Raw genomic sequence first — 27,961 nt, 5'->3', positions numbered from 1 at the left:
AGGGAGAATCCAGGAGTTTTCCAAAATAAAACTCCTTCCAGAATCAGCATAGTTTGTAGGTCATGTATTTTTCTCTGCAGCTCCTAGTCTGCATCGTTTAACAATAGTGACAATACACCTACAAGATTTATACACTCAGGTTTACCGGTTAAAAGTGGTTTCAAAAACGTAAAAATAAAGAACAAAACAATACACAAAAATGAATTCTTGCAAACTTTTAGACCTTCAGGATCTCCCTTCAGCTGATGTCACTGTGAGAATCAGAGGATAATAATTATTATTAGCATTATTAAGAAGATATCTCTATTTATTGAACTTAAAAGAACTTTATTTTGAAAGTCTGGTTTAGTTTAGATATGAAAATAAAAGCTTTTAATTAAAAACAAGGACGTTTTTTGTTTCTGTATTCAGTCATTTTAATTTGAGTTCAAAATGGGACTAAAATTTGTCATAGGACTGGGTCAGAAAAAGAGGATACAGTGATTCTACGATTAAAAGACTCAAAGGAACCAAAGCCATAAAACCTTTTAAGCTTCTGTACACAGCTCTTCAAAAGTCTGTAAGTCTGTAAGATTGCAGAGTTTGCTGAGTTTCTGAATGGAATGTCTTTCTCCTAATGCTTGTCGTACCGACAGAATTAACCTATTCAAGGAATTCATTAGTATCTCATTTTCCCAAAGCCAAGACCCACGCGAGGCCGCATGCGGATCCACTGCCTGGAGAACGTGGACAAAGCCCTGCAGTTTCTCAAAGAGCAGAGGGTTCACCTGGAAAACGTGGGCTCCCACGACATCGTGGATGGAAACCACCGCCTCACCTTGGGCCTCATCTGGACTATCATCCTGCGCTTCCAGGTCAGTTGGAGACATGCAGAACTTTGCAGAGTTTGCATGATGAATCTGATGTCCAGCGTGAATGAGAGGGAGAAGCTGCGTCTGAGGACGGCCGCCCAGGCTGTTGTGGCTGCTGGGTGTTCAGTAGTGATGGGTACTGTTTGGATTTTGTCCAAGCGATACTTTTGAAACGGTTCCGGTGTCTTTAGAAATGAAAACAACATGGCATTGTTTTTCAAAAACATTAAAGTGTGACGAAGCAGCATCACAGGGTGAAGGGAGCGCTTGAATTAGCCTAAGAGGCTTTATTTCCTTCTGTCTGAAAGTCTGTTTCGACACACAGAGGTAAACACAGATTTCAATGCTCTTCAACATGACCATAGTCTTTTTTCTGAGCATTGTATACGTCACTCTTATCCATCGGCTGTTGAATGAGATCCTTTTGTCAACATGCTATGTTCATATCACGCTTGGAAACGAGCGTTCGAGCGACCGCCTCCTATAAAAGTCTGTGTTTCGACTTTGACCAATTAGGGATTCTGATTTGGTAGTGACGGATGGCTGGCGCCCTTTTTAATTCACAGAAGTGCCACCGTTTGAAAATCTGCCATGGAGGAGAAATTAATAATTGCGGTTTGTGTTCTATGACACCAAGTCCTTCGTATATCAGAATGGAGCTGTGAAAGAAAAAAGCCATGGAGCAAGATTAATAATAATAATAATAATAATGGATTGGATTTATCTGCGCTTTTCAAGACACCCAATGCGCTTACATTGTGTCCATTATTCATTCACTCCTCATTCATACTTGGTGATGGTAAGCTACGGTTGTAGCCACAGCTGCCCTGGGGCAGACTGACAGATTCACTAGATCTATACCTCTGACATTTTACACCAAGCCTCATCCAACTGTGAATACATGCGCTACTATGGGATGGCCACAATCCAATGCTACATGCTAAAAGCGTGTACAAAAAGTCTTGATCAGCACATGCATGAATTCGCCACTCGTGCCTGGTGTGTACGTAGCTTCAGGTACAGCCTTTGACCCGCATGGCCTCACCCATTCCTGTATGAGGCCACCCACAATTGCTGGAAAGGTAAAACGTTTGGCTAGAATTCAGCGACACTGAACAGAATACAAGTGACTGACATGTCCAAAACGGAGCACTGACGTGACGCGCTGAAATCCGCTTTTTTAAGCAGTACCGGGAGTACCACCTGCATTGGTACTGGTACCGACTTGGCAACACGTTTCGATGCCAATCCCTAATGTTCAGCGGGGGACAGGAAGAAGCCTGAGGCTTGTCTGCTCTTTAACAATAGCTGCATTTACATAGACAAAAGTAATCGGAAAGAACGCCTGATCGGAAGAAAAATATGTCATGTAAACACGGCGTTTGGAATACTTTGCCCCGATCAGACTCGTTCAGATAGAAACTTCTTTCCGATCGAGTTAGGTGGCTTATGCCGATTGTTGATCCGATCGGGTTGCATGTAAAGGGTTCATTCCGATCGTGTGTCAGTACAGCTCTGGTTTACGTCACGCATAGACGTTGCGGTGCTCCAGAGAAAGCTTTGGAGCTCAACAGGACCGATCGGCTGCTCCGCGTGAGTGAACCGTGTCTCTGAGCAGAGCAGCCGAAGGGTGGGGGGGTGGGGGGGGCATTACCGTTAAAACAATCACGTGGATTTGTGTTTCCAGTCGTGTCCCGACAAAATAAAGGCTGATGTTATTCCCACATATTTACGTGCAGCCAAGATGCAGATTGCAGAATTTCCCGCATGGATTTTGTGTTTTTTTTTAAAACAAGGCTAATGTTGTTAGCGCGTGTTATCCTGTCCTAACCCTGGCGTCTTCCGGCTCCGTTCCACCACAAAAAAAGCAATGACCACACGGATTAAAAAGAAAATGATGAGCGAACAGGCGCTTCATAATACCCATAACAATAATAAAAGCACGTTTAGAAGATCATCTCGTATATTACGTAGATGCCAGTTATCTACTGTGTGGCAGTTTGTTTACACCGGGACTCATTTCTTCTTCTGGTATTTTCAACACTGACCGAAAGTGAGACCATGTGAACGTTCGTTCTAATCGGAAAATGTTTTTCTGATCCCATGTACACGGTTGAATATTAATCAGACCATTGATCCGATCAAGATATTTTGCACATGTAACCCCGGCTAATGACACAAGGCAACACACACACACACACACAAATGTCCTTCATTGTGCTCTCTCATCCTGCCCCACACACTCCAGTTCATAGTTTTCCAGCTGCAGCGATGCAGGATCAATTCTGTCCATGTAAGTACAAGACGCGCCAGCGGCTTTTCTTGATTTCACTCCAGTGCTGAGTGCTCCTGCTCTGCTGCACAGTGCCTATATTGCATTATTAAGACCCTTCTGTAGCATTCACGTGGCACAAGTTGTCTCCTGGGACTCGGTGTTGTCATGCTTGCCTGGCTCCAAACCACAGAGAGCGTTTACCATCAGCCGGAAGAGAGGGATCCTGGAGCATGCAGCTCCTCTGACTCCTTAAATCACAAGAAACACTGAAATAATAGGCATGTTTCCTGTTTGAACATCGGTAAGGCTTAATGTCACACATCCGTAATGTTCATGATAACAACAAACCTGTCAGCTTTATGGTTAGTGAGCAATTAGTGCGGTGACGGAGGAAAGGCCTCACACGTTTGTGCGTCTGTAAACACTTTTCTCTGATACTGCTGAGACGACATCAATGTAAAGGCAAAAGTGAAAAACTGTCTTTAAGAATGTAGATATTTGTTATTTTGTGTTGCCAAACAGTGCCGACAACCATGAACACAAAGTGTGGACTAGATGAGTGAGTTCAGCCTAAAGTCATTCAGTTAAAATATCCATTTTTTAAATGTAAGGTTGCTCTAGTATTAAAATCCTCAGACATAATGTTGATTTAAAAACCAAAAATAAAATCACAGCAGTGCTTTTCAATGATCTGTCAAAGCTGACTTCTTCATCTTTCAGGTATTCAACTTTAGATCCCATTTTCCCCACTTTATTATTCTTTATTGGTTATGTTATTTTGGTACTTTTGAACTGTTTTGGTAACACAACTGCATGTGGTTTTTACACCACCACATGCAACTATGGCCAATGTAGGGCGGACGACTGCAGTGCAGGTTTAATTCCTGTCAGAGTGTCCTTGGACAAGACACTGAACCTGGTGGTTATAGGTTCATGTTTGACATCAGTGTGTGTGAATGTGTGTGTGTGAATGGCTGAATGGGACTGTGACTGTAAAGCGCTTTGGGTCTTTTAGGAAGGTAGAAAAGCCCTCTAAAAGTATACGCCATTTTTCATTTTTAACCAAAGCCTGAGCCAAAAGAAAGTTTCATTGTTTACATAAGGAACTTTGTCCAATTGACCTGATCTGAAGCCTGAACATCATACGACATGTCCTAAAGTTAAGTCCTGGGGCCTCATTTATAAACGTTGCGTACGCACAAAAGAAGGCGTACGCCACTCTCTACTCAATAATTGAGATTTATAAAAAGCAAACTTGACGGGAAAATGTGCGGTCCTTCACGCAAGCTCTGACCCAGGCGTGCGCACAAAAACGGGTGAAATGAGAAACGGCGACACCGTCGGCAGATGGAAGAAACAAGTAAAAGTGAAAATGACAATACTGCCTCTCATAAATAACATGAAGACTTCACACAGAAAGTCTTACAATTAACAGCCTACACGAAGACCCGTTTGATCGATCAGCAGTGAAACAAACATAAAAATCAAACGAAAAATACAACATAAATTCAAATGAACACTTATTTGCAGAAAGAAAAGTGAAATATGTTCTGCAATATTGGCATGTTGTGCAATTCATCCTCATAAATAATATAGTTAACAGAACGAAATAATGTACAAAACTGATATTCTCGTTAATGTGTCCGTCTGGCGGAGCAAATAGGTGCGGGCGTGCGGACGGACGGACAGATGTACTAATTGTCCACTGGGGAAAGTTGTTTTCGTATTAAAAAATGTTTTCATAAGCTATGGAATTATGGTATTCATACATATGCCTTTAGTTTTTTTATTTTTGATAAAACAATGTATAGCGAATGTCTCAACCATTCAGAAAGCAACAAGAAATAACATTTGCGCTGAACAATTTCCCATTTCCACGTTGATTATTACCGACATCTGTAGCTTGTCAGATGGAACTAAATGGAGGGAAATAAAATGCCCCATCACAATGCGTAATGACGCACAATGGCTGATCTTGCGCACTTAGAAGATGTGGCAAATGGAAGAATTCGGAGTGAACGCATCTTTAGACAGCAAGAAGACTTTCTGGCGAACGAGGACGAGTGGCTTATGAGCCGGTTCCGACTTCCTCCAGCCGTCCTCTTGGACCTCTGCGGGCTTTTGGGGGTGTGTCACCCGGTGCATCTGGCGCGTCGGCGTCCCCCTGCGCCTCAGTCACCACTCCACTTAACAGGGATTCCCCAATTCTTGCCGCTTGTCTCTCATCAAGAGGGGTCAGCTCCGGTGTCCCCCCCCCCCCCCCCGTGGCAGACACACTCTGGCGATGCAGCGCCAGACGTTTTTTTGCCTCGACTTTGATGTCCGACCATTTCTTTTGTATTTAACCACGGTCCGAGGTTGTGAGGCTACAGCATTAACGGCGTCTGCCACTCACGTGGCTTTTAGGCATTAGTAATGCCCACACTGTGCCCTCCAAACAACACTTTTCTCCTCTTTTCCACCTCGCCAACGATAACTTCTACTTCACATTGAGTGAAGTTACGTTTTTTTCATTTCCTCTCGGTGTTTGGCATGGTTTCGCAATCAATGAATATTCATTTGTGGGCGTTTCACGGACTATTTATGGGCAACTATGGGCGTGTCATAAAGCCGCAAAAGCTGCGCTGCATTTAGAAGTGGTTGTGATTTATTAAGGGAAAGATGCGTAGGATGTGCGTGCGCACGGTTTTATAAATCCGAATATTTCTGTGCGTAGGCACGTCCTATGTTTCATCCGTACGCCACTTCTGACGCAAATCCTACGCAAATCCTACGCAAAGTTTTATAAATGAGGCCCCTGGTCTCTGGACTTAAAGTCCCACTTCAATCATCTTTTCATCTCAGTTAAAAGCCAAAAATCTCTTTTTCTAGGACATACTTTCTGCAGACCTGCTGGAGTTCATTCAAATCCAGCTCTGAGTTGTGGGCGGGGCTGTTGGCACGGAGCAACAACCAACCTACCCCCCAGTTACTGAAAGCTCGGAGCAGGGACAAACATCATGGTTTTCCATCTGCTCCTGATTCAAAATGACGGGAATAAAGAAATGCAGTTTTACCCTTAATTTTCTTTCATGTATGTCTATCAGCAGAAAAACGCTATAAGACCATGTTAAGAACACCAAAAACACTTCTTAGTAAAAAAGTTAAACTTGTTTTTTAATCGACAGATATGACATCATCCATTAAATAGGGGTCAGGGTCGGAGTTCAGCCTTTAAGTCCAGAGTTCACGGAGAAATGGATGAATGAGGGTATTTATCGACATTTCACACCATGACTGAAGAAACAGACGAGCTTCTTTAAGGACCAACTGAACCGCTGCAGTCGGATCATTTTTAAACTCTTTTTTTTTTTTGTGGTCTTTTTCATGTTTGAGTAAACTTGAACTGTTTAGCTAAATGCTTTAGCATCCTCAGCAGCCAGCTGTTGAGAGTGATTAACCCCTTCATGCTTGAATTCATTTCCAATAATATACGATAATAATCTTCTGTGTATCTTTCCGTAGGTTTCAAATTAGCAACACGCGTGCGGTGTGAAGGGGGATAAGCGATTACTACACTGAACTGTTTAGTGCCCAGCTTTAAATGTGTCCATTTGACTGAAATCGACGCTGAAACAACAAACTCTGAGATGATTTGATTCATGAGGTTTATTTTTTTATCCCGGGATTGGCCGAGGTCTCTCTTCTCCTCCTTCCCTTCACTTCTCCTCATCTTTCCTCGGAGGTGAACGTGAGCTTTGCGGGGTCAGCAGATCGTCTCAAAACACTGCAGTAACAGCACAGAGAGGGGTGGGGGGTGGGGGGGAATGGACAGGAAAAGGTAAACCTAAGTTATTTACTGAACGCCTCATAAATAATAATAATATTTGAAGCAGCTTTGATTATATGATCTTGTTGTCTTTGTGGGAAGTTCTGAGTGGAACAGCCCCCTCTATATTGTGGAGTGGTAAAAAAGATGATGTAAAAAAGCTAATAAGTACTATTTACATTCAGTTATATCTACTTTCTAAATCACAGGAGACATACATGTTTAGGATTCTTCTTATTTTGTCCTTTTTTCGTTTCCCCTATTTTGTTTTGGGTTGTAGAGCTGTGCCGCTTCACAACAGTTTTAGAAAGTAGGCAATTTTTTCTCACATAAAAGGTTTTGCATTTTAATTTTGATACATAATATTTAGCTCCAGAACAGGATGAGGGTTAGTGGAGGGTAGCAGATATGTACGTTTAGTTCCTTGAACTAGACAGTTTGGAGGGGTGGGGTTTAGTTACTCGAATAAAAAAGGTTCTTTTTGCTAAAATTGGACCATTGCTGATTGGTTCATTAAAAAAAAAAAACTTTTGTACCTCTGTCGTGAAGACTGCAACGAGCTGGCAGCTCTACTTCCATCTTTGCAGGTTTTTGTTTCACTACCTTCTCCAGCCGAGCTGCAGAGCCGGACACCAGCTGACTGTGCAGCGCATCAACAATAAAGCTGCAGGATTCCCGCCTTTAGACAAAACCTCCCTGCAGCTTCAACAGAAAGTCATTTTTCAGTGTTTAAAAAAGTTTTTTTAAATGTGACAACGAGCGCCTTCAAAAGCTGCCAAAGCTCTAGATAACCGGACCAAGCTTCCCTCTTCATAATAATTAATAAACTCAACCCATGTCTTCATAAAATAGAGAATAAACCTGATTAAAATGGAAGTTTAGGCTCGAAAATTAAAATGTTGAAAATACGAAAAAAAAGATACAAACAAAAAACTATAACATATAAATAACAACAAAAGAAGATTTATATATAAAAAATGTTCTTTGATAAACACAATTAAACTTTAAATTCTAGATAATAGGTTAAGGAGTTAAAATGCACCTCTTTCTGCTGAAAGGCTTTATTCTACTAATGTTTAATTGTGAACCGTTTAATAACTTTTATCACTCGTTCAAAATCAATAAAGCATAAATCCAATTTAATGTTAGATAAATGTGGAATTGACAGCTATTTAAATATTTAAAAAAAACGCCCCTCTCACCCTCCACGGGTGGTTTCTCCTCCAAGCTGGGGTCCTCTACCAGAGGCCTGGGAGCTTGAGGGTCCTGCAGTATCTTAGCTGTTCTTAGCACTGCGCTTTTGTGGACTGAGAGGTCTGAGGTCTTTCCAGGTATCTGTTATAGCCACTCCTCCAGCTTGGGGGTTACTGCCCCGAGTGCTCCAATTACCACAGGCACCACTGTCACCTTCACTTTCCAGGCTATCTCCAGTTCTTCTCTGAGTCCCTGGTATTTCTCCAGTTTCTCATGTTCCTTCTTCCTGATGTTCCCATCGCTTGGCACTGCCACATCCACCACAACGGCTTTCCTCTGTTCTTTATCCAACACTACAATGTCTGGTTGGTTCGCCATTACCATCCTATCAGTCTGGATCTGGAAGTCCCACAGGATCTTTGCCCTCTCATTCTCTACCACCTTCTGAGGTGTTTCCCATTTGGACCTTGGGGTTTCCAGTCCATATTCTGCACACATGTTCCTGTATATTATTCCAGCCACTTGATTGTGGCGCTCCATGTATGCTTTCCCTGCCAGCATCTTTCACCCTGCAGTTATGTGCTGGATTGTTTCAGGCGCCTCTTTGCACAGCCTACACCTTGGGTCTTGTCTGGTGTGGTAGATCTACACCTTGGGCATGTCTGGTGTGGTGGATCTAGACCTTGGGTCTTGTCTGGTGTGGTAGATCTACACCTTGGGTCTTGTCTGGTGTGGTAGATCTACACCTTGGGTCTTGTCTGGTGTGGTAGATCTACACCTTGGGTCTTGTCTGGTGTGGTAGATCTACACCTTGGGTCTTGTCTGGTGTGGTAGATCTAAACCTCCATCACTCTGGTGCTCAGGGCTTGTTCCTGAGCTGCCAGGATGAGTGCTTCAGTGCTGTCCTGTAGGCCAGCCCTTTCTAGCCATTGGTAGGACTTCTTGATATCAGCCACTTCAGTGGTTGCCATTTGCCTGTGGGATTGCAAGGTACTTTTAACTGTCCTTAATATCTGCCACTGATCCCTCTGGGAGTGAGACCCCTCCTGTATGGACTACCCTGCCTCTCTTTGTCACCATCCGACTGCATTTCTTGAGTCTGAATGTCACCCCAATGTCAGTACTGTAGATACTGGTGGGGTGGATCAGGGAGTCAATGTCGCGGTCGCTCTTAGCATATAGCTTGATGCCCTCCATGTTGAGGAGGTGACTGATGGTGGCCCCATTTCTTCTATTTCTAAAGATGTTTGAACTGGAACATTTTCAGAAATAGAAGATAAACCAAATCCAGTTGACTGCTTTTTTTAAACCTACTACTTGGAAACACTCGTGTCAGTCTGTGTGTGGTTGTGGGGACATTGTTCTTGCGTTCTTGGAGAGGAAGGCAGCAGCTGGTTGCAGCGTGTCATGTCCCCAATTACCTTGCATCATGTCAGAGAGCTGTGATTGGACAAACGCCCGTCACCCGTTGTAAGGCTTCACTGTAGTTCACGGAAAATGCCTCACAGTCGTAGAAGCTTTACCCTCTGAGGGCAACAGCTTTAAATATATGCAACGTTCAGAGTAGAGAGTCTCTAAGACTGTTTCCACTGAATATCCTTTATTCAGATGTCTATACAAAACACCATCAGCTATTTTCCTCCATGACAAGATTATATAGACAAAAAAAAGATCATTATACTGTAGATCCTAATGAAACGGACGAATTTACCGTTTTTAGTCACATTATGGCCTCAATACAAAAAAGGTGTTCCAGGTTGACGTGTCACAGTTGAATTTTTGCTACAGAACAACAAAAGACGATCAGTTTTCCTACATTTTCCTTAGGCTTCTGTATCAGCCTGGTAGAGAAGGATTCACCTTAGACTGGACCGAAAATGAAGGTGCAAAAGTCCAGACAAATATTTGTGCTTTTAAATCAGGATGAGTCAACCAGTCTGTTATCTGGGACATAAAAAGAAAGAAAAATATTTACAGTAAAGGTGAAGACCTTTAAAACAAGCCTTTTTTAAGTAACAAATAAATCAACTAATTGTTACATAAACTATTAAGAGTTAAATGCAAATACATCTTTGTTTCCAAATGTCCCTGTCTGTGTTTTTTTTAATTGTTTTTCAAATCAATACATTTGGCAAAGGAACAAAAAGCTTCTCTTTGTTTGATTTATGTGTTTTTCTTAATATTTCATCCAGTTTCTGTTTTGTTAAATTTAGGTTGTTTTCTTTCAGTTTCAGTCCAGAATCTAATTTGATTAAACAAATAATAAATAAATGACTTTATTGTCGGTGTTACGGCCCCCGACAGGCAGACCTGTCCCAGTCTAGGGGTAAATCAAAAAGGGGCCAAACATATGGACAATGGACCAAATAAGTTAAGGAACAGTTTATTATGAGGAAGAAGTATCCTGTGAAACAAAAGAAAATAGATAATTACTGTGCTGGTCCCAACAATAGACAAAACAGAGGGATTGGAACCTTGGCCAAACATAAAATAAGTCAGGAAGACTACTGACCCAGCCACGTTGACCGTCGGAGTCAGCAGCTCCCTGCTAAGGCTGCCTAACAGAATCTATCTATCGAAAAGAAATAAACAAAGCCCGTAAATGAGGACTACCAAGGTCCAACCCCCAAACTAAAATAACAAAACCCAGCAGTATAAGACTGCTGAGGACCAAGAGGGAATCAGAAGAGAAACAACCAACCAGCACAGCTCCAACACAAAACAACTGCTCCTCAGCCTCCTGCCTGCCTTCTCTGCAGGTCTTCCCTGACTTAAATAACTGGCAGGTGCTGATCAAGACTATTGGCTTCACCTGCCAGGTGAGCAGAGTGTTGGAATGCAGCAGCAGCAGCAGCAGCAGCAGCAGCAGCAGCAGCAGCAGCAGCAGCAGCAGCAGCAGCAGCAGCAGCAGCAGCAGCAGCAGCAGCAGCAGCAGCAGCACATAACACCTCCATCCTTAGCTTGTGAACATGGGGGTCTCTGCAGGGAAAAAAAAGAAATAAAAAAAACAAAACAACACATGTTCACAAGCAACGAGACAATGCGTCAGCCATTATGTTTTCAGGGCCCTTGATGTGACGGACATCCAGATTGAAACCCTGCAGGATAAGTGCCCAACGCATCAACCTCTGGTTAGCATTTTTCATACGTCCAAGAAAAACTAAAGGGTTATGGTCGGTGTAAACAATGGTTGGGTGGGAGGCAGATCCCACATAGACCTCAAAATGCTGAAGAGCAAGAATTAGAGCCAAGGCCTCTTTTTCAATCGTAGAATATATTCGCTGATGTCTGTTGAACTTCCGGGAAAAATAGGATACAGGGTGTTCAATCCCATCTTCTCCACTCTGGAGAAGGACAGCCCCAGCTCCAGTGTCACAGGCATCCACTGCGATTTTAAAGGGTCGACTGAACACTGGTGCTGCCAAAACAGGAGCATTTGCCAACAATGCCTTGATGGAGTCAAAAGCATGTTGACAAGTGCTTGACCACACAAAAGGAATCATGGGACTCAGCAACTGTGTCAAAGGAGCGGCAACAGATGAAAAGTTCTTACAAAAACTCCTATAATAACCGGCCATTCCTAAAAATCGACGCAATTCACGTCGTGTTGTGGGAGGCGAAAAAGACAGAATGGCCTCAACTTTTGTGTTAACTGGACGGACCTGGCCTTGCCCCACAATCTTTCCAAGGTACGTTATAGTCGCCCGGCCAAACTCGCACTTGGCGAGATTGAGAGTCAAACCAGCAGAGCAAAACCTGTCAAACACCATACTCAGCATTCCAACGTGATCTTCCCAAGAATCAGAGTAGACAACAACATCATCCAGGTAGGCTTCACAACACTGTAAACCAGACAAAACAGTGTTGACCAGGCGCTGAAAGGTAGCAGGAGCATTTCGCACCCCAAACGGCATAACTGTGTACTGCAGGAAGGTATCAGGTGTCACGAATGCTGAAATTTCCTGTGCACGATGAGTTAATGGCACCTGCCAATAACCTTTTAATAGATCAAGTTTTGTGACATACCTTGCCCCACCAACATGATCTACACAGTCCTCTACTCTGGGTAAAGGGTAACAGTCAGGTTTAGTGATGTCGTTGACCTTCCTGAAGTCAGTGCAGAACCTGTCTGAGCCATCTGATTTAATTGCCAACAGACAGGGCGAACTCCAAGCACTAGAGCTTGGCACTGCAATGCCATGCTCTAGCATATAAGCTACCTGTTGTTGTAGGCGAGCACGTTTCTCTGGGTTCACTCGATAAGGATGTTGTTTAATTGGGAGAGAATCTCCTACATCGATGTCATGCTCGATGATATTGGTACGGGATGGCGTATCTGCAAACAATGTAGGATGTGAGTTTATCAGCTCAATCACGTCATCCCGCTGAAAGGAGGGGAGATAGGACAGGTTTGAATCTAAACTAGTTAAATACTCAGAATTTGTTAATCGACCACAGATAACTGCACTGGAGGGGGCAATGCCATCATCATGTGATCCCACCTGATCTTCCACAATGTCCCCACCTTCAGCACTGGACTGGGTTAGAGGGAGAGCGTTGGTCAGCATAACTGTGTGCATTTCCTGTGAAGATATAGCATTCTGGCGGCGAACATAGGGCTTCAGCATATTCACATGGCATAACCGGCTTTTACGTCCCCGATCAGGAGTAGCAATTATGTAATTGCGGTCATTAATCTTTTCCTTCACAGTATAAGGCCCACTGTACCCAGCTTGCAAAGCAGATCCTGGCACCGGTAACAGGACCAAGACTTCCTCTCCAGGGCTAAAGCTCCTCTCTTTGGCGTTTTTATCGTACCAGCGTTTCATCCTGAACTGCGTAGCCGTCAAGTTTTGTTTTGCAATCTCACAAGCCCGATGGAGTCTGGTACGAAAGTTGCACACATAATCCAGAACATTTACTGGTTTATTATTGCGAAGCCACTTCTGCTTTAAAAGATTTAGTGGCCCACGCACAGTGTGTGCAAACACCAGCTCTGCTGGGCTAAACCCAACTGACTCCTGCACAACCTCACGAGCAGCAAAGAGGAGGAAGGGGACCCCTTCATCCCATTCATTATTGTACTCTAAGCAATAAGCACGAAGCATGGTTTTGAGTGTCTGATGGAACCGCTCGACAGCCCCTTGGCTTTCTGGATGGTACGCACTGGAGTAGCAGTGAGACACACCTAAGGTTTCAGCTACCTGCCCAAACACCCGTGAAAGGAAGTTGGATCCTTGGTCAGTTTGGATAACCCTGGGTAAACCAAATAGTGAGAAGAATTTTACCAGTGCAGTGACTACCGCACGAGAAGTGATTTTGCGCAATGGAATGGCTTCTGGGAAGCGGGTAGACTGACACATTATGGTCAGGAGGAACTTGTTCCCAGATTTTGTCCTTGGCAAAGGGCCCACACAGTCTACTATGACCTGCTCAAATGGCTCTCCTATAGCTGGTATTGGATACAGGGGATAAGGTGGAACTACCTGATTGGGTTTCCCAGCTACTTGACATATATGACATGAAGCACAATGTTGTCGAACGTCACGCTTCAAACCTGGCCAGAAAAAACATCGTAGAACACGATCATAAGTTTTGTTGACCCCCAAGTGGCCAGCAAGGGGATTGTCATGTGCTAAAGTCAAGACATCAGATCTATAAATAGTGGGCACAATGATTTGTGTCACTGTATCCCATTTATCATTTTTCTGTGCATGTACAGGTGACCATTTACGCACAAGCACTCCACCACACCAGGAATAATCACCACCTCTCTTCCTAGAAACATCACCAACCATATCAAATAGGGGCTTCAGTGAAGGATCACGTTGTTGTTCAAAAATCAGCTGCTCTCGGGAGATGACCGTCAGTCCTTCTGAAGCAATTCCTGAGGGAGGAGAATGTCCAAACCATAAGGAAGTTGGGGTCAAAGGCTCACAATCACCAGTGTGAGCATGGGATTCAGTTGACTTTCTGGTAGATGCCTCAAGATCAGCCATGAAGCTGCCACTTAAGTCCATACAACCCTTTCCAGTTTTCTCTTGTTCCCGTCTCGCCTGTGCACGCGTTACAGCGCACACAGGAAAAACACCTGGGTGTTTCACCATTGCGTCATCGGGACCCTGATTCACAGGAACTGGAGTAACATAGGGGTTGAGCAGAACCTTGCCCCCGGCTAAATCATTTCCCAAGATAAATGAGACCCCTTCAACTGGAAGGCTCTCCTTAACACCAACCACAACGGGACCTTTGACAAGGTCACAATCCAAAGATATTTGGTGCAAAGGCAACCCAACAAAATCCATCCCAAAACCCTGAACAAGAACATCAGAACCTGCATAGGTTTCACTAGATATGGGCAGGACTCTCTTCAGCATGATGGACTGAGAAGCTGCACTGTCCCGTAAAATCAGCACTGGGATTTTCTCACTTGCTGCAGTCAGTGAGACGCTTCCCTCCATAATGAAGGGAGAAAAGATGGTGTTAACTGGTACAGCAACATCAGATGTCTCACAATTGAGAGGTTTACTGGCCCCTATCAAATTGACTGTTTTGGGAGATTTATTATTAAGCAAAAAACAATTGCGCACCACATGGCCACGCTTTTTGCAGTAAAAACAAAAAACTCCCTCCTTCACACGCTCCGGGCTACCTCTAGGGGAAGATCCAGTTTTTTCAGACACAAAGTGTCTGCGCTCAGGGGAGGCACATGTGTTAAATGTATCTTTGTGAGTTAGAATGTACTCATCAGCTCGGATAGCAGCATCAGAGGCTTTCACAAGCTTCAATTCATTCATGTAGGTTGACATCCTATCCGGCAAACAACTCTTAAACTCCTCAAAGAGTATGAGGTCACGAAGTTTTTCATAACTGGTGGCACCAACTGATAAACACCATCGATCAAAAAGAATTTCCTTCTCATGATTAAACTCCACATAAGTATGAAACCCTGTTTTTCTAAGATTTCTGAATTTTTGTCTGTAGGCCTCAGGCACCAGCTCATAGGCACGCAGCACTGCAGCCTTCACCTTCTCGTAATCCGTAGAATCTGCAACAGACATGGACGCCTGGGCATCCTGGGCCTTACCAGTTAGGACAGTTTGCAACAATAACGGCCAAACAGTTTTGGGCCACTGAAGCACCTCTGCTGCACGCTCAAATAAAACAAAATATTTATCAATGTCCTTGTCCCTGAATGGAGGGATGAAATTAATACATTTGTTTATATCAAAAGGCGGAGCAGCTAAGGAAGAAAATGATGAAGAAGGTGTCATATGTTGTAAATCAAGCTCCTTCAGACGAACCTGCCTTTTTGTTTCCTCCTCGATCTTTCGGAGTTCAAATTCATGGCTAACCTCCTTCTCCTTGATACTCAACCGGAACATTTCGACTTCAAGCTCCTTCAGGCGGAGTGATTCAGAGCCCTTTCTCTCCGGTGAGCTCATCCTGCTCATTACTGGACTGCTAACCAAGATACCCCTTTCAGACAGGACTGACACAATTTCATCCAATATAGCTTGCTTCTTCGACTGTTTAGACACAACAATCTCAAAATAATCTGCTATACCAAGCAGCTGATCCTTAGTGCAGCGCTTCAGTTTATTTACAGACGGCTGCACAACAACACCCTCCAAGCTAATTTCCATTTAACAAGAGAAGGAAAAGAAAACCTGCAACAACAACCAAAAGAAAAAGAGGCAGGGGCAGCAAAGAACAAAAGGCCAACCTGGCGTTCAAAGAAGTGCAAACGCCCTCTCTCAAACGAACCAAAAGGCCCAAACAAAGTGCCAGCACGAGGCATAAAGCAAAAACACCCCAAAACAGAGTGCCGACACAAAGCACAAATGCGCTTCCCAGCGCCCAAAGCCCAGGGCAAAAGACAGCACAGGTCGTACAAAGACAGACCTCAAAACAAGTACCGCCAAAACAAGAATGCCACTGGCCAAGAAGGTTAAACTTTTAGGACGAGCCCCCAAATATGTTACGGCCCCCGACAGGCAGACCTGTCCCAGTCTAGGGGTAAATCAAAAAGGGGCCAAACATATGGACAATGGACCAAATAAGTTAAGGAACAGTTTATTATGAGGAAGAAGTATCCTGTGAAACAAAAGAAAATAGATAATTACTGTGCTGGTCCCAACAATAGACAAAACAGAGGGATTGGAACCTTGGCCAAACATAAAATAAGTCAGGAAGACTACTGACCCAGCCACGTTGACCGTCGGAGTCAGCAGCTCCCTGCTAAGGCTGCCTAACAGAATCTATCTATCGAAAAGAAATAAACAAAGCCCGTAAATGAGGACTACCAAGGTCCAACCCCCAAACTAAAATAACAAAACCCAGCAGTATAAGACTGCTGAGGACCAAGAGGGAATCAGAAGAGAAACAACCAACCAGCACAGCTCCAACACAAAACAACTGCTCCTCAGCCTCCTGCCTGCCTTCTCTGCAGGTCTTCCCTGACTTAAATAACTGGCAGGTGCTGATCAAGACTATTGGCTTCACCTGCCAGGTGAGCAGAGTGTTGGAATGCAGCAGCAGCAGCAGCAGCAGCAGCAGCAGCAGCAGCAGCAGCAGCAGCAGCAGCAGCAGCAGCAGCAGCAGCAGCAGCAGCAGCAGCAGCAGCAGCAGCAGCAGCAGCAGCAGCACATAACAGTCGGTCCATCCAGAATCTGAAAATAAAACGATATTGAAACCACACGTGTTTAGTGGGGCTAAAATGTTGCTGAGTGTTTCCTTGTATCTGTGCTGTAATCTGAATCGGTTTAAGTGAGTCACCCGGAGATGATCTCTTTAGAACTGTTCGAGTCGTCACGAGTGTCTCAGAGTCTTCTCACTTTAGTCTTCACGAGTCAGAAAGTGTGAGAAATGCGAGGAAATGTTGGCAGCCTGAGGCGTGAAGGCCAAATAAAGTGCCACTTAACATTTATGCAACACAACTATAAGCTGCAGACATGTTTGACCTAATATTACCAGGGGATTGTGGGTAAAATACAAGGTTTGTTGTTAAACCGCTTGATTGTTTTCGTTGTTATTTTTTTAGTTTTTTATTTGACTTCTTTGGAGCTGTCAAACTCTAGAAGATCAGTCCTCACACAAAAAAAATCCAGAAAACTTTACCTATTCTTTCTGAATAAAGGGGCGGGGCTAAACTTTGGGGCTTCCATAGCCTAAACCCCCTCCATTTACTTGGTGTTTTGGCACTAAGATGTAAAAAATCTTCAATTATTGAACCCAGTTCACTAGATAAAAATTAAAGACGTGTCAATCATTTCATCCAAATCCTTTTGATCTTCATGGACTGTGGGCTTAAAAGAGCAAATAAAGTAATAATCAACCAGCTGAACAAATACGTGCTAAAGCAGCCATTTTCACTGACTTTTGTGATGTCTGGACCTCATTATTTTATATATTTATATATATATATATATATATATATATATATATATATATATATATATATATATATATATAAAGTTGTTGTTAATATGGTATTTGCTTATCCAAAATGGGGTGTTTATCATTTAAATGACTTAAAATGATTCTTCTTTCAATTTTATTGGAAAAAAGAAATTGTTTTTCCTTTCAGTTGTTCCATTTGGGCCATGAATTTGATTTTTACTGAAACGATTGAAGTTTTCCCTTTCTCCGTAACTATTGCACTAGTTATCCTGAGAAAATGTCTGACTTTGTGACCTCACCTGTTTATGCAGTTTTTTATTCATCCATTTCTTTTGAAATAAATGTGAAATGCTCCCTGTTTTCTTTTTTGTTGTTGCTGGGGAAAACCCCTTAAGTTGATAGGGTCCAAGTTCCCTAAGACTCCAGAAGCTTGATTTTAATTCAAACATCTGCCTTTTTGCTTTGTTGTTGTGGTTTGTAACAGATCCAAGTGATCAAAATTGCGACAGAGGACAACAGAGAGACCCGCTCCGCCAAGGATGCGCTGCTGCTTTGGTGCCAGATGAAGACTGCAGGGTGAGGCTCTGCAGCAGCGTCCAGTTTCAGCTTTTTTCCAGCTTCCTGATGAGTCAGAGTTTTGCTGGTTTTTTGTGAACGTAGAAAACATTTCCCTTTCTTCCAGGTACTCTGAGGTCAACATCCAGAACTTCACCACCTGCTGGAGAGATGGCCTGGCTTTTAACGCCCTCATTCACAGACACCGGTGACACATTTCACTCTAAACACATCACAATAATGCACACAATCACGGGTCATACTTTTTCTGCATCATCTTATCCCCTCCAGACCCGACCTAATAGAGTTCCACAAGCTGACGCGCTCCAATGCAACCCACAACCTGCAGCAAGCCTTCAACGTTGCTGAGCAGCACCTGGGCCTCACCAAACTGCTGGACCCAGAGGGTGAGACCAAAATGTCCATGCAGACTCCATGACAGCTGCTAGATTTGTTCAAGTCTAATGAGAAAGACTGATGGATTTATTCGGGCAAAGACATTCGTGTTCAAGACAGGAAACTGTTCACCTGTTCTCAGTGGCAAAAGGGTGAAACTATAGAATTTACTTAAATGGACTTATCCAATAAAACATCCAATTTTGAATAATTATAATAACAATTAACACTAGCTGCGGTTACATGTACAAAAATGTCTTTGATCGGATAGATAGGATTCAAATGAAACTGTGTACAGGCGTCCAAAAAAGCTTTATTTGATTTTAACAGAGGTTCACATACGTCACACTTTCAGTCGGAAAAACTCATTCGGACACGCGGAGAACTGTCTGAAATACCGGAAACGACCATAGAAGAAGAAACAGCGCGTTCTCCTGTAAACAAACAAAGCTGCAGCATAGAGTGAGATGATCTTCTATACGTGCTTTTATTATTGTTATGATTATTATTAAGTGCTTGTTCACTTATAGTTTTTTAAATCCGTGCAGCTTTGGATGTACTTAAACTAAAATCCATGTGGCCAGTGCCACAATGTTCATGTTGGCTGAACGTAAATATGTGGGAATAACATCAGCCTTTATTTTGTCCGGACACGATTGGTAACACGAATTTACGTGATTGTTGGAATGGTTTCTCAGGACTTTGCGGGGCGGCATTTCCGCATTCGGGCCGCCGGTCGGTCCTGTTTGCGCTTCAAATCCTTCTCTGGAGCGGCACACCGTCTGTGCACGACCTAAACCAGCGCAGTAGTGACCCACGATTGGAATAAAGTCATGAACTGCAATCGCAATAGTAATCAACCCATCTCGATCGGAAGGAAATTTTGATCCGAACGACGTGTTGTTATTGTGATCAGGCTTTTATTCCGATTACTTTTGTCCATGTAAGCACAGCTAATGTTTTCTTTAAGTCTCACTGACATCATCTTTTGACCTGCAAGCTTTTTCAAACTGCATTTTTTCCGTCCGCTCCTGACTCACAATGAATTGATTTAAGATTATTATTCTTTATATGTGTCCTCCATGAGAAAAAGGCTACAAGAACATTTTGAAAACAAACAAAAACACAAATTTTTAATAATAAATACAGTATTGAAGAGGTCAGTGTGTAATTGTGTGATATCATATTTACATTTTTTGCATAACACTTGTTTATGATAATTAAGTGAATAAATTGTACTTCTTTCACAAAATATAGTTACTTGGAAATGCAAATGAAACACTAAGATCCCAACCAACATGATGAAAGCCATTAGGAAAGCTAAATCACTAATTAGTTGATCAAACTGTAGAAATGCTGGAAATAATTTACTAATGTAGCAAACTAAAAATACAAAAGCTAAATATATAGCTATTGTCTGATCCTTCCTCTGAGGTGCCAAACGTTGGGAAAGCATCAGAAATGGGCTCAGAGCACCCCCCTCCCACACACACACACACACACACACACACACCCACACACACACACACACACAAACAAATGGTAAATGGCGTATACTTATATAGCGCTTTTCTACCTACAAGGCCCAAAGCGCTTTACAGTCAAACACACATTCACACACACATTCACACACACACTCCGCTGCCAAAAACAGGCGCCCGCCTACCACCAGAGGCAAGGTGGGGTTCAGTGTCTTGCCCAAGGACGCATCGACTCATGGGCGTGCAAGGCCGGAATCGAACCTGGAACCTTACGATCATGGTTGACCGCCCCATCGTGGCACACACACACACACACAAACACAGACATGCAATTAGGGTCAACACCTAAAACAAGAAGTCTAATTTGAAACTGTTAAAGGAAAATTGTAAGTAGAGGGAGAGCAGACAAGAAACCAAAACCTAAAATACAAAACAGCAGCTGGAAGACATGAACTTTATTTTTCATTTCGAAGCAGTTTTACGTTTGTAGTTATTTTTGATTTGAGGTTTCCACACATTTTTCAAATTTAAAATATTCTTCTTCAATTGTACAAGTTTAAAACTATTTTCAAAATGTAACATTTTATTTATTTCATTTTAATTTATAATCAATTTTAGTCCAAATAAAATAGTCCAACAACTTCAAGACCTAAGATTTTCAAGTTTCCTCTTTTCTGTCCCCTTCATGCTTAGATGTGAACACAGAGAATCCAGATGAGAAGTCCATCATTACTTATGTGGTCTCCTACTACCACTACTTCTCCAAGATGAAGGCTCTTATTGTTGAGGGGAAGAGAGTTGGCAAGGTAACTTGGGTACTTTTACTGATGTGGATGGACTCTTTTGGAGACCGTGTAACATTTTTTTCTGAGATTTTCCCTCTTAAACTTTTTGCAGGTTCTTGATAAATGCATAGAGGCGGAAAAGGTCATCAGCCGCTACGAGGCTTTGGCCTCAGACCTGCTGGACTGGATCGAGAAGACCATCGCAATCATCAGCAACCAGAAGTTTGCCAACTCGCTGACTGGAGTGCAGCAGCAGCTGCAGGCTTTCACCACATACTGCACTATAGAGAAGCCCATCAAGTATGTCCAGAGAGGGATGTATTTACTTTGCATTTCCTTATAAACCTTGTTCTTGTGTAACTTTAGTCATTTTAACTTTTAGTGAATTTTAACTTCAAACCTTCATAGAAAAACTCTAGTATTATGGAATGAAAACAAAGATCTGATCCTATGAAGATTTATGACATTCTGTCAAGCTGCAGCGTCTCTGTACAGAAGTCACGGCGAGGAGGACATTGATAGACAAGGTCTACAGCCAATCAGGACACAGAACACAAAAAAAGGCATTCAAAACTGCTCTGAAAAAATCAGCATAAAAACAAGACGGCGAAAGGTGAACTGTGATATAGCGAGGGGAACAGCAATGTTAGGCGAGGGATGTCCTGATCAGACCCGATCCAATTCCAGGTCATTTGATTTTGATACCGATTCAGAGATCAAATACTTTTGTGAAACATTTATAAAAAGGAAAAAAAGTTAGAAACTCATCCAGATTGGTCTCTTTTTTTTAATTTAACACCTAAGTAGAGCACTTCTGTGAAGCAGCTTGATCAATCAAGGGAAATTGTGCAACTACTAACTAGAAATATTTTAAGTAGTAACTGTAAGGGTTTATCATGAGAGGACGTTTGGAAATTGCAGCGTTAGTTCATTTAGTTTAGAATATTTTGATCCGTTGAGGCATCTCTGAGTATTCCTCTAAAAACCTGCTCTCTGAGCAGCAGCCTCTCCCAACCCACCAAAACAAGCGGGTTCTCACATTGTGACATCACAAAGTGAGGAACCACCCCTTCCAGGAAGAGTTTGCACTGCCAGCACCGCCCCCAGGCTAAAACACACACATTTTCTCTGTGGAGCTAGCGGTGATCGGCTAAAACCCTTTCCTTTTATATGAACATCCACAAATCCATCTTTGCAAAAGTTTGGATGTTGTTTGTTTTCGTGGGCGAAACGCAGACACACTGCCGAGGCAGACTCTAGGTTGACATCATGAAATGGGCGGTACCTGCTGGAGTGAGAGGCGGAGCCTCAGAGATCCAGTCATTTTACATCTGGTTAGGAAAATGAGCAGTGAAAATAACTCGTATTTCTTAAAAAAATAGTTATTTTGTGTGTCAGAGGTAATATATCATCGTAGACATGAATATGGTTTACTATAAAAGCTGTAAGAATAGCATGGTATAGGCCCTTTAATGCACATAAAAACTGTTTTTATAGAAAAAATTGTTTTTTTTTGTGAGGAAAGCAATAATGACAGCTCTCAGTTCTCTCTAAGCTTTTTTTGACTTTTACTCTTATGTCTGGAAGCTGCTTTGCACAAAGAGATTCACACAAGATCCTTCTGTTTTCATCCAATTCATGTTTAATACACCCAGCATCAGAAATAACAGCACATTGTTCTGAATCCTCTGATGGTTTCCTCTGCATCACACAAGAATCAGGAGATTTTACATCAGTAAGTGCAGCTTCCTGATTCTGGTTTAGGTTCCAGGAAAAGGGGAATCTTGAGGTCCTTCTCTTCACCATCCAAAGCAAACTCAGAGCCAACAACCAGAAACCGTATGTGCCTCATGAAGGGAAGCTGATCTCTGACATCAACAAGGTCCTCCGTCCTCCCATTGCCTTCTTCCATGTCACAGATAAACATACAGTTTTCCTTTTTCCTGCGACACCTAATTTTTCTCTCCTACATCTTTAAGGCATGGGAGAGACTGGAGAAGGCGGAGCATGAGAGGGGCGTGGCTCTGCGCAAAGAGCTGATTCGCCAGGAGAAGCTTGAACTTTTGGCTCAACGTTTTGATCACAAAACCACCATGAGGCAAGCGTGGCTCAACGAGAACCAGAGGCTGGTGTCGCAGGTATGGGTGTCTGTCGTTTAGTGTCGATGCTAACCGTTTCCATGAAACAACTAATGCGAACATGTTGCTGAACCTTTTCTCAAATATTTTCTACAATTTCAAGAAGCATTTGTATTTTCTTTAAAGTTTTACATGGTACTTTAATCTGACAATACAGATTAGAAACTTAAGACACGCTTAAAATAACATAAAATCCTATTAATTGTCCCTTTTTAATTTTTTGACATCTCTGAGACGCAACTGAAATAAAACAGTGTTAACAAGCTCTCTTCTTTTTTAATATGAATTTCTCCCCGTTTTGTGTTTGACATTCATTAAACTAAACCTCTCTGTGTTTGGTGCTCTAAGTCAAACCCACTAAAGCAAAGTGAAGTAATTGCTTCTAAAGGTAGACCCGAAAAAGATTTATCCTGGAGACGCTAAATAACACAAACTTTAATAATTCTGAGGACAAACTCAAAATCACTAACTATTAATAGAAACAACTCCAAATAGTTATTCCAAAAAGACAAAATACAAAAAATGGGGATGAGAATGATGATTGGGCATGGAAAAAATTAAAGCATGGGTTCAGAAACACAGAGACAAAATAACTGAAACAGAAAGGCTGAATTCAAATGATTGCCCCATCCCTGCGGCGTCTCCCTACCCCTACATTTTTCCCACCAAGCGGAAAGTTGTGGAAAAATTGTGTCTAATTGTATCAAATTGTTACTACCACTCAATGACGTCATCAATAGCGCCGGTGAGCTATGTAGCTGTCCCGGAAAATACATTACATTGGTTTTATAACTTTAACAAGTCATGCAAAAACAAAAAGTCATTACTTATATTTGAATGTAAACTTCTGTGAAAACCTCCAAGAACAAATGTCTTCCGTTCGGATCAACCTACCGAATGAGGGACATCGGGCCCGAAGTCGCTCAGCTTTCTCTTTAAAAAAGCAAGTTTGGACACCACTACAGCTCCAAATGCCCCTACAGTAAGGGCAGTTAGAAGGAATGAAAGCAAGAGGGGAATGAATTAGTGCCTACGTTTGGATTCCTAAACTTACAAAAGAAGAATAAAAACCCAGAGGCTGATGGGAGCTAAAACTGAAAAGAATACAGCACAAAATGACCAAAAATATCAACAAACAAAGAGACACTTTTTTTTGTTTTATTTCCATCAAAGATAGTGATTAATTCCAAACAAGCTCATAGATCCCGAAAACTATGACTCACTCACCTGAAAATCGAATGGTTTTAATACAAAAAAATAAAAAGAAATAGCAAGTTTCTTGTGTAGCTGCAAATAAAAAAAACTAATTCCTCTCAGTGGCACACCAAACGTGTTTCATTCTTTTTAGGACAATTTCGGCTACGATCTGCCGGCAGTCGAAGCCGCCATGAAGAAGCACGAGGCCATTGAGGCTGACATCGCCTCGTATGAAGAGCGGATCGGTGTGGTCGTGGAGCTCGCCGCAGAGATGGAAGTGGAGGGGTACTACGACATTCGGCGTATCCTGGCACGCAAAGAGAACATCCTGGGCCAGTGGAGTCTGCTGAAGGAGCTGGTGGCTGGCAGGAGGGCCCGGCTGGAACAGAACCTGGCCCTGCAGAAGACCTTCCAGGACATGGTGTACATGATCGACTGGATGGAGGACGCACAGGTGTGATGGAGCTGCATGTGAGGGGGAAGCTGCGAATGTTTGTGCGCCCGTTTCATACCTTCAACCTCCTCAGGCTCAGCTGTTGTCCAAGGACTTTGGGAAGCATCTCCTGGAGGTGGATGACCTCCTGCAGAAACACAGCCTTCAGGAGGCCGACATCTCCGTCCAGGCTGAAAGAGTGGAGACGCTCAACGCCGCGGCGCTCAAGTTCACCACCATGGAGGGTATGCACACAACTGTTGGTCGCACCGTTACATCGTTAGGATGTGGCGTTTTCATGATTACTCTTGAAACAATTTTTTCTATTACAGTAAATTCTGGACTATAGAGCGCACCTGATAACAAGCCGCACCTGTATATCAGCAGCATGCACCCACAGTAAATCATATTGTTTGAACATGTTGTAGCGTATGTCCTGCACGTCTCCAATAGTCTCAGAGAGGGAGGTGCAAATGCTAATTGTATATTCTCCTTTCAAGTATTATAGCCTATTTGTTTGAACACACTCTTGAACAACCAAACAGCATTGATGTCACTTCTGCTCACAGCCACCTCAGTCATGGTGAGGAACTTTACACCCACTATTCCCCACTTCCCATGAGTCTTAGGGGCTAAAGGCGGGGCTAACCACACTGTGCTGTAGATTGAGGATGTGAATGTGCCAATGTATATGTATGTATATATGTATATATATGTGTATATATGTATATATATGTGTATATATGTATGTGTATATATATATATATATATATATATATATATATATATATATATATATATATATATATATATGTGTGTGTGTGTGTGTGTGTATATATATATATATATATATATATATATATACACACACACATATATATATATATATATATATATATATATATATATATATATATATATATATATATATATATATATACACACACATATATATATATATATATATATATATATATATATATATATATATATATATATATATATATATATATATATATATATATATATATATATATATATATATATATATAAATAAAAACTTGCCCCTTTCACCCTTTCGTGGGTGGTTTCTCACTCAAGCTCGGGTCCTCTACCAGAGGCCTGGGAGCTTGAGGGTTCTGCGCAGTATCTTAGCTGTTCCTAGCACTGCGCTTTTCTGGATTGAGATGTCTGAGATCTTTCCAGGTATCTGTTGTAGCCACTCCTCCAGCTTGGGGGTTACTGCCCCGGGTGCTCCAATTACCACAGGCACCACTGTCACCTTCATTTTCCAGGCTTTCTCCAGTTCTTCTCTGAGTCCCTGGTATTTCTCCAGTTTCTCATGTTCCTTCTTCCTGATGTTCCCGTCGCTTGGCACTGCCACATCCACCACAACGGCTTTCCTCTGTTCTTTATCCACCACTACAATGTCTGGTTGGTTCGCCATTACCATCCTATCAGTCTGGATCTGGAAGTCCCACAGGATTTTTGCCCTTTCATTCTCTACCACCTTCGGGGGTGTTTCCCATTTTGACCTTGGGGTTTCCAGTCCATATTCTGCACACATGTTCCTGTATATTATTCAAGCCACTTGATTGTGGCGCTCCATGTATGCTTTACCTGCCAGCATCTTACACCCTGCAGTTATGTGCTGGATTGTTTCAGGCGCCTCTTTGCACAGCCTACACCTTGGGTCTTGTCTGGTGTGGTAGATCTGAGCCTCTATTGCTCTGGTGCTCAGGGCTTGTTCCTGAGCTGCCAGGATGAGTGCCTCAGTGCTGTCCTGTAGGCCAGCCCTCTCTAGCCATTGGTAGGACTTCTTGATATCAGCCACTTCAGTTATGGTCCGGTGGTACATCCCATGCAGGGGTTTGTCCTCCCATGAGGATCTGTCCTCCAGCACTGTATCCTCTGCTCTCCATTGCCTGAGACATTAACTGAGCACACTGTCAGTTGGGGCCTTGAGCTTGATGTACTCATGCATCTTGGATGTTTCATCCTGGATAGTGGCTTCTACGCTCACTAGTCCTCAGCCTCCTTCCTTGCGGCTAGCATACAGTCTCAGGGTGCTGGATTTGGGATGGAACCCTCCATGCATGGTGAGGAGCTTTCGTGTCTTAACATCCGTGGTCTGTACCTCTTCCTTTGGCCATCTTATTATTCCTGCAGGGTATCTGATAACTGGCAGTGCGTAGCTGTTTATTGCCCGGGTCTTATTTTTGCCATTGAGCTGGCTTCTCAGGACTTGCCTTACCCGTTGGAGGTATTTAGCTGTTGCAGCTTTCCTTGTTGCCTGCTCCAGGTTGCCATTTGCCTGTGGAATTCCGAGGTACTTGTAACTGTCCTCGATGTCTGCTATTGTTCCTTCTGGGAGTGAGACCCCTTCTGTGTGGACCACCTTGCCTCTCTTTGTCACCATCCGGCTGCATTTCTCGAGCCCGAATGACATCCCAATGTCAGTACTGTAGATCCTGGTGGTGTGGATCAGGGAGTCAATGTCACGTTGGCTCTTAGCATATAGCTTGATGTCATCCATGTAGAGGAGGTGACTGATGTTGGCCCCATTTCTGAGTCGGTATCCATAGCCAGTCTTGTTGATTATTTGGCTGAGGGGGTTCAGACCTATGCAGAACAGCAGTGGGGACAGAGCATCACCTTGGTATATCCCACATTTGATGGACACTTGTGCAAGTGGCTTCCCATTGGCTTCAAGGGTGGTTTTCCACAGCTTCATTGAGTTTCCTATGAAGGCTCTTAGAGTCCTGTTTATGTTGTACAGCTCCAAGCATTCAGTGATCCACATGTGTGGCATTGAGTCATAGGCTTTCTTGTAATCAATCCAGGCTGTGCACAGGTTGGTGTGTCGTGACTTGCAGTCTTGAGCGACTGTTCTGTCAACCAGGAGTTGGTGTTTGGCTCCTCTGGAGTCTCTACCAATGCCTTTCTGTGTGTTACTCATGAACTGATCCATGTGCCTATTTATCTTGGTTGCAATGATGCCTGACATGAGCTTCCATGTTGTGGAGAGACAGGTTATTGGCCGGTAGTTGGATGGGACTGCACCCTTTGAGGGATCCTTCTGGATCAGGATCGTTCGCCCTTCTGTTAGCCATTCGGGATGAGTCCCATCTCTTAGCAGCTGGTTCATTTGTGCTGCCAGGCGCTCGTGGAGTGCTGTGAGCTTCTTTAGCCAGTAGGCATGTATCATGTCAGGGCCCGGTGCTGTCCAGTTCTTCATACCTGAGACTCTTTCTTGGATGTCTGCCACTGTGATGGTTACTGGATTCTGTTCAGGGAGGTTGCTATGTTCTTCTCTCAGAGAGACCAGCCACTGGGCATTGCTGTTATGTGCTGTCTCTTTCTCCCATATACTTTTCCAGTACTGTTCAGTTTCTAGCCTTGGTGGGTCTGCTCGGCTGTTTTGACCCTGCCACTGAGCGTACACT

General features: G+C 43.0%; 1 protein-coding gene across 3 annotated transcripts in view; it reads left to right on the top strand.

The window, feature by feature from the left end:
- sptbn4 (spectrin beta, non-erythrocytic 4) overlaps positions 1-27,961 on the top strand; it is a 96,306-nt gene that overhangs the window by 9,887 nt on the left and 58,458 nt on the right. For all 3 annotated transcript variants that reach the window (XM_023962066.1, XM_023962067.1, XM_023962068.1), the window contains exons 4-13: positions 681-854; positions 18,015-18,106; positions 18,213-18,293; positions 18,377-18,492; positions 20,656-20,768; positions 20,860-21,047; positions 22,512-22,629; positions 22,727-22,885; positions 24,234-24,536; positions 24,610-24,760. In XM_023962066.1, the coding sequence (XP_023817834.1) occupies positions 681-854; positions 18,015-18,106; positions 18,213-18,293; positions 18,377-18,492; positions 20,656-20,768; positions 20,860-21,047; positions 22,512-22,629; positions 22,727-22,885; positions 24,234-24,536; positions 24,610-24,760 (1,495 nt within the window). The remainder of the gene's footprint in view (positions 1-680; positions 855-18,014; positions 18,107-18,212; positions 18,294-18,376; positions 18,493-20,655; positions 20,769-20,859; positions 21,048-22,511; positions 22,630-22,726; positions 22,886-24,233; positions 24,537-24,609; positions 24,761-27,961) is intronic.

The sequence above is a fragment of the Oryzias latipes genome, chromosome 13 (genome assembly GCF_002234675.1).
Source record: "Oryzias latipes chromosome 13, ASM223467v1".
NCBI lineage: Eukaryota > Metazoa > Chordata > Actinopteri > Beloniformes > Adrianichthyidae > Oryzias > Oryzias latipes.
The sequence above is the reverse complement of the archived record's forward strand: the minus strand, read 5'-3'. Positions and strand labels throughout refer to the sequence as shown.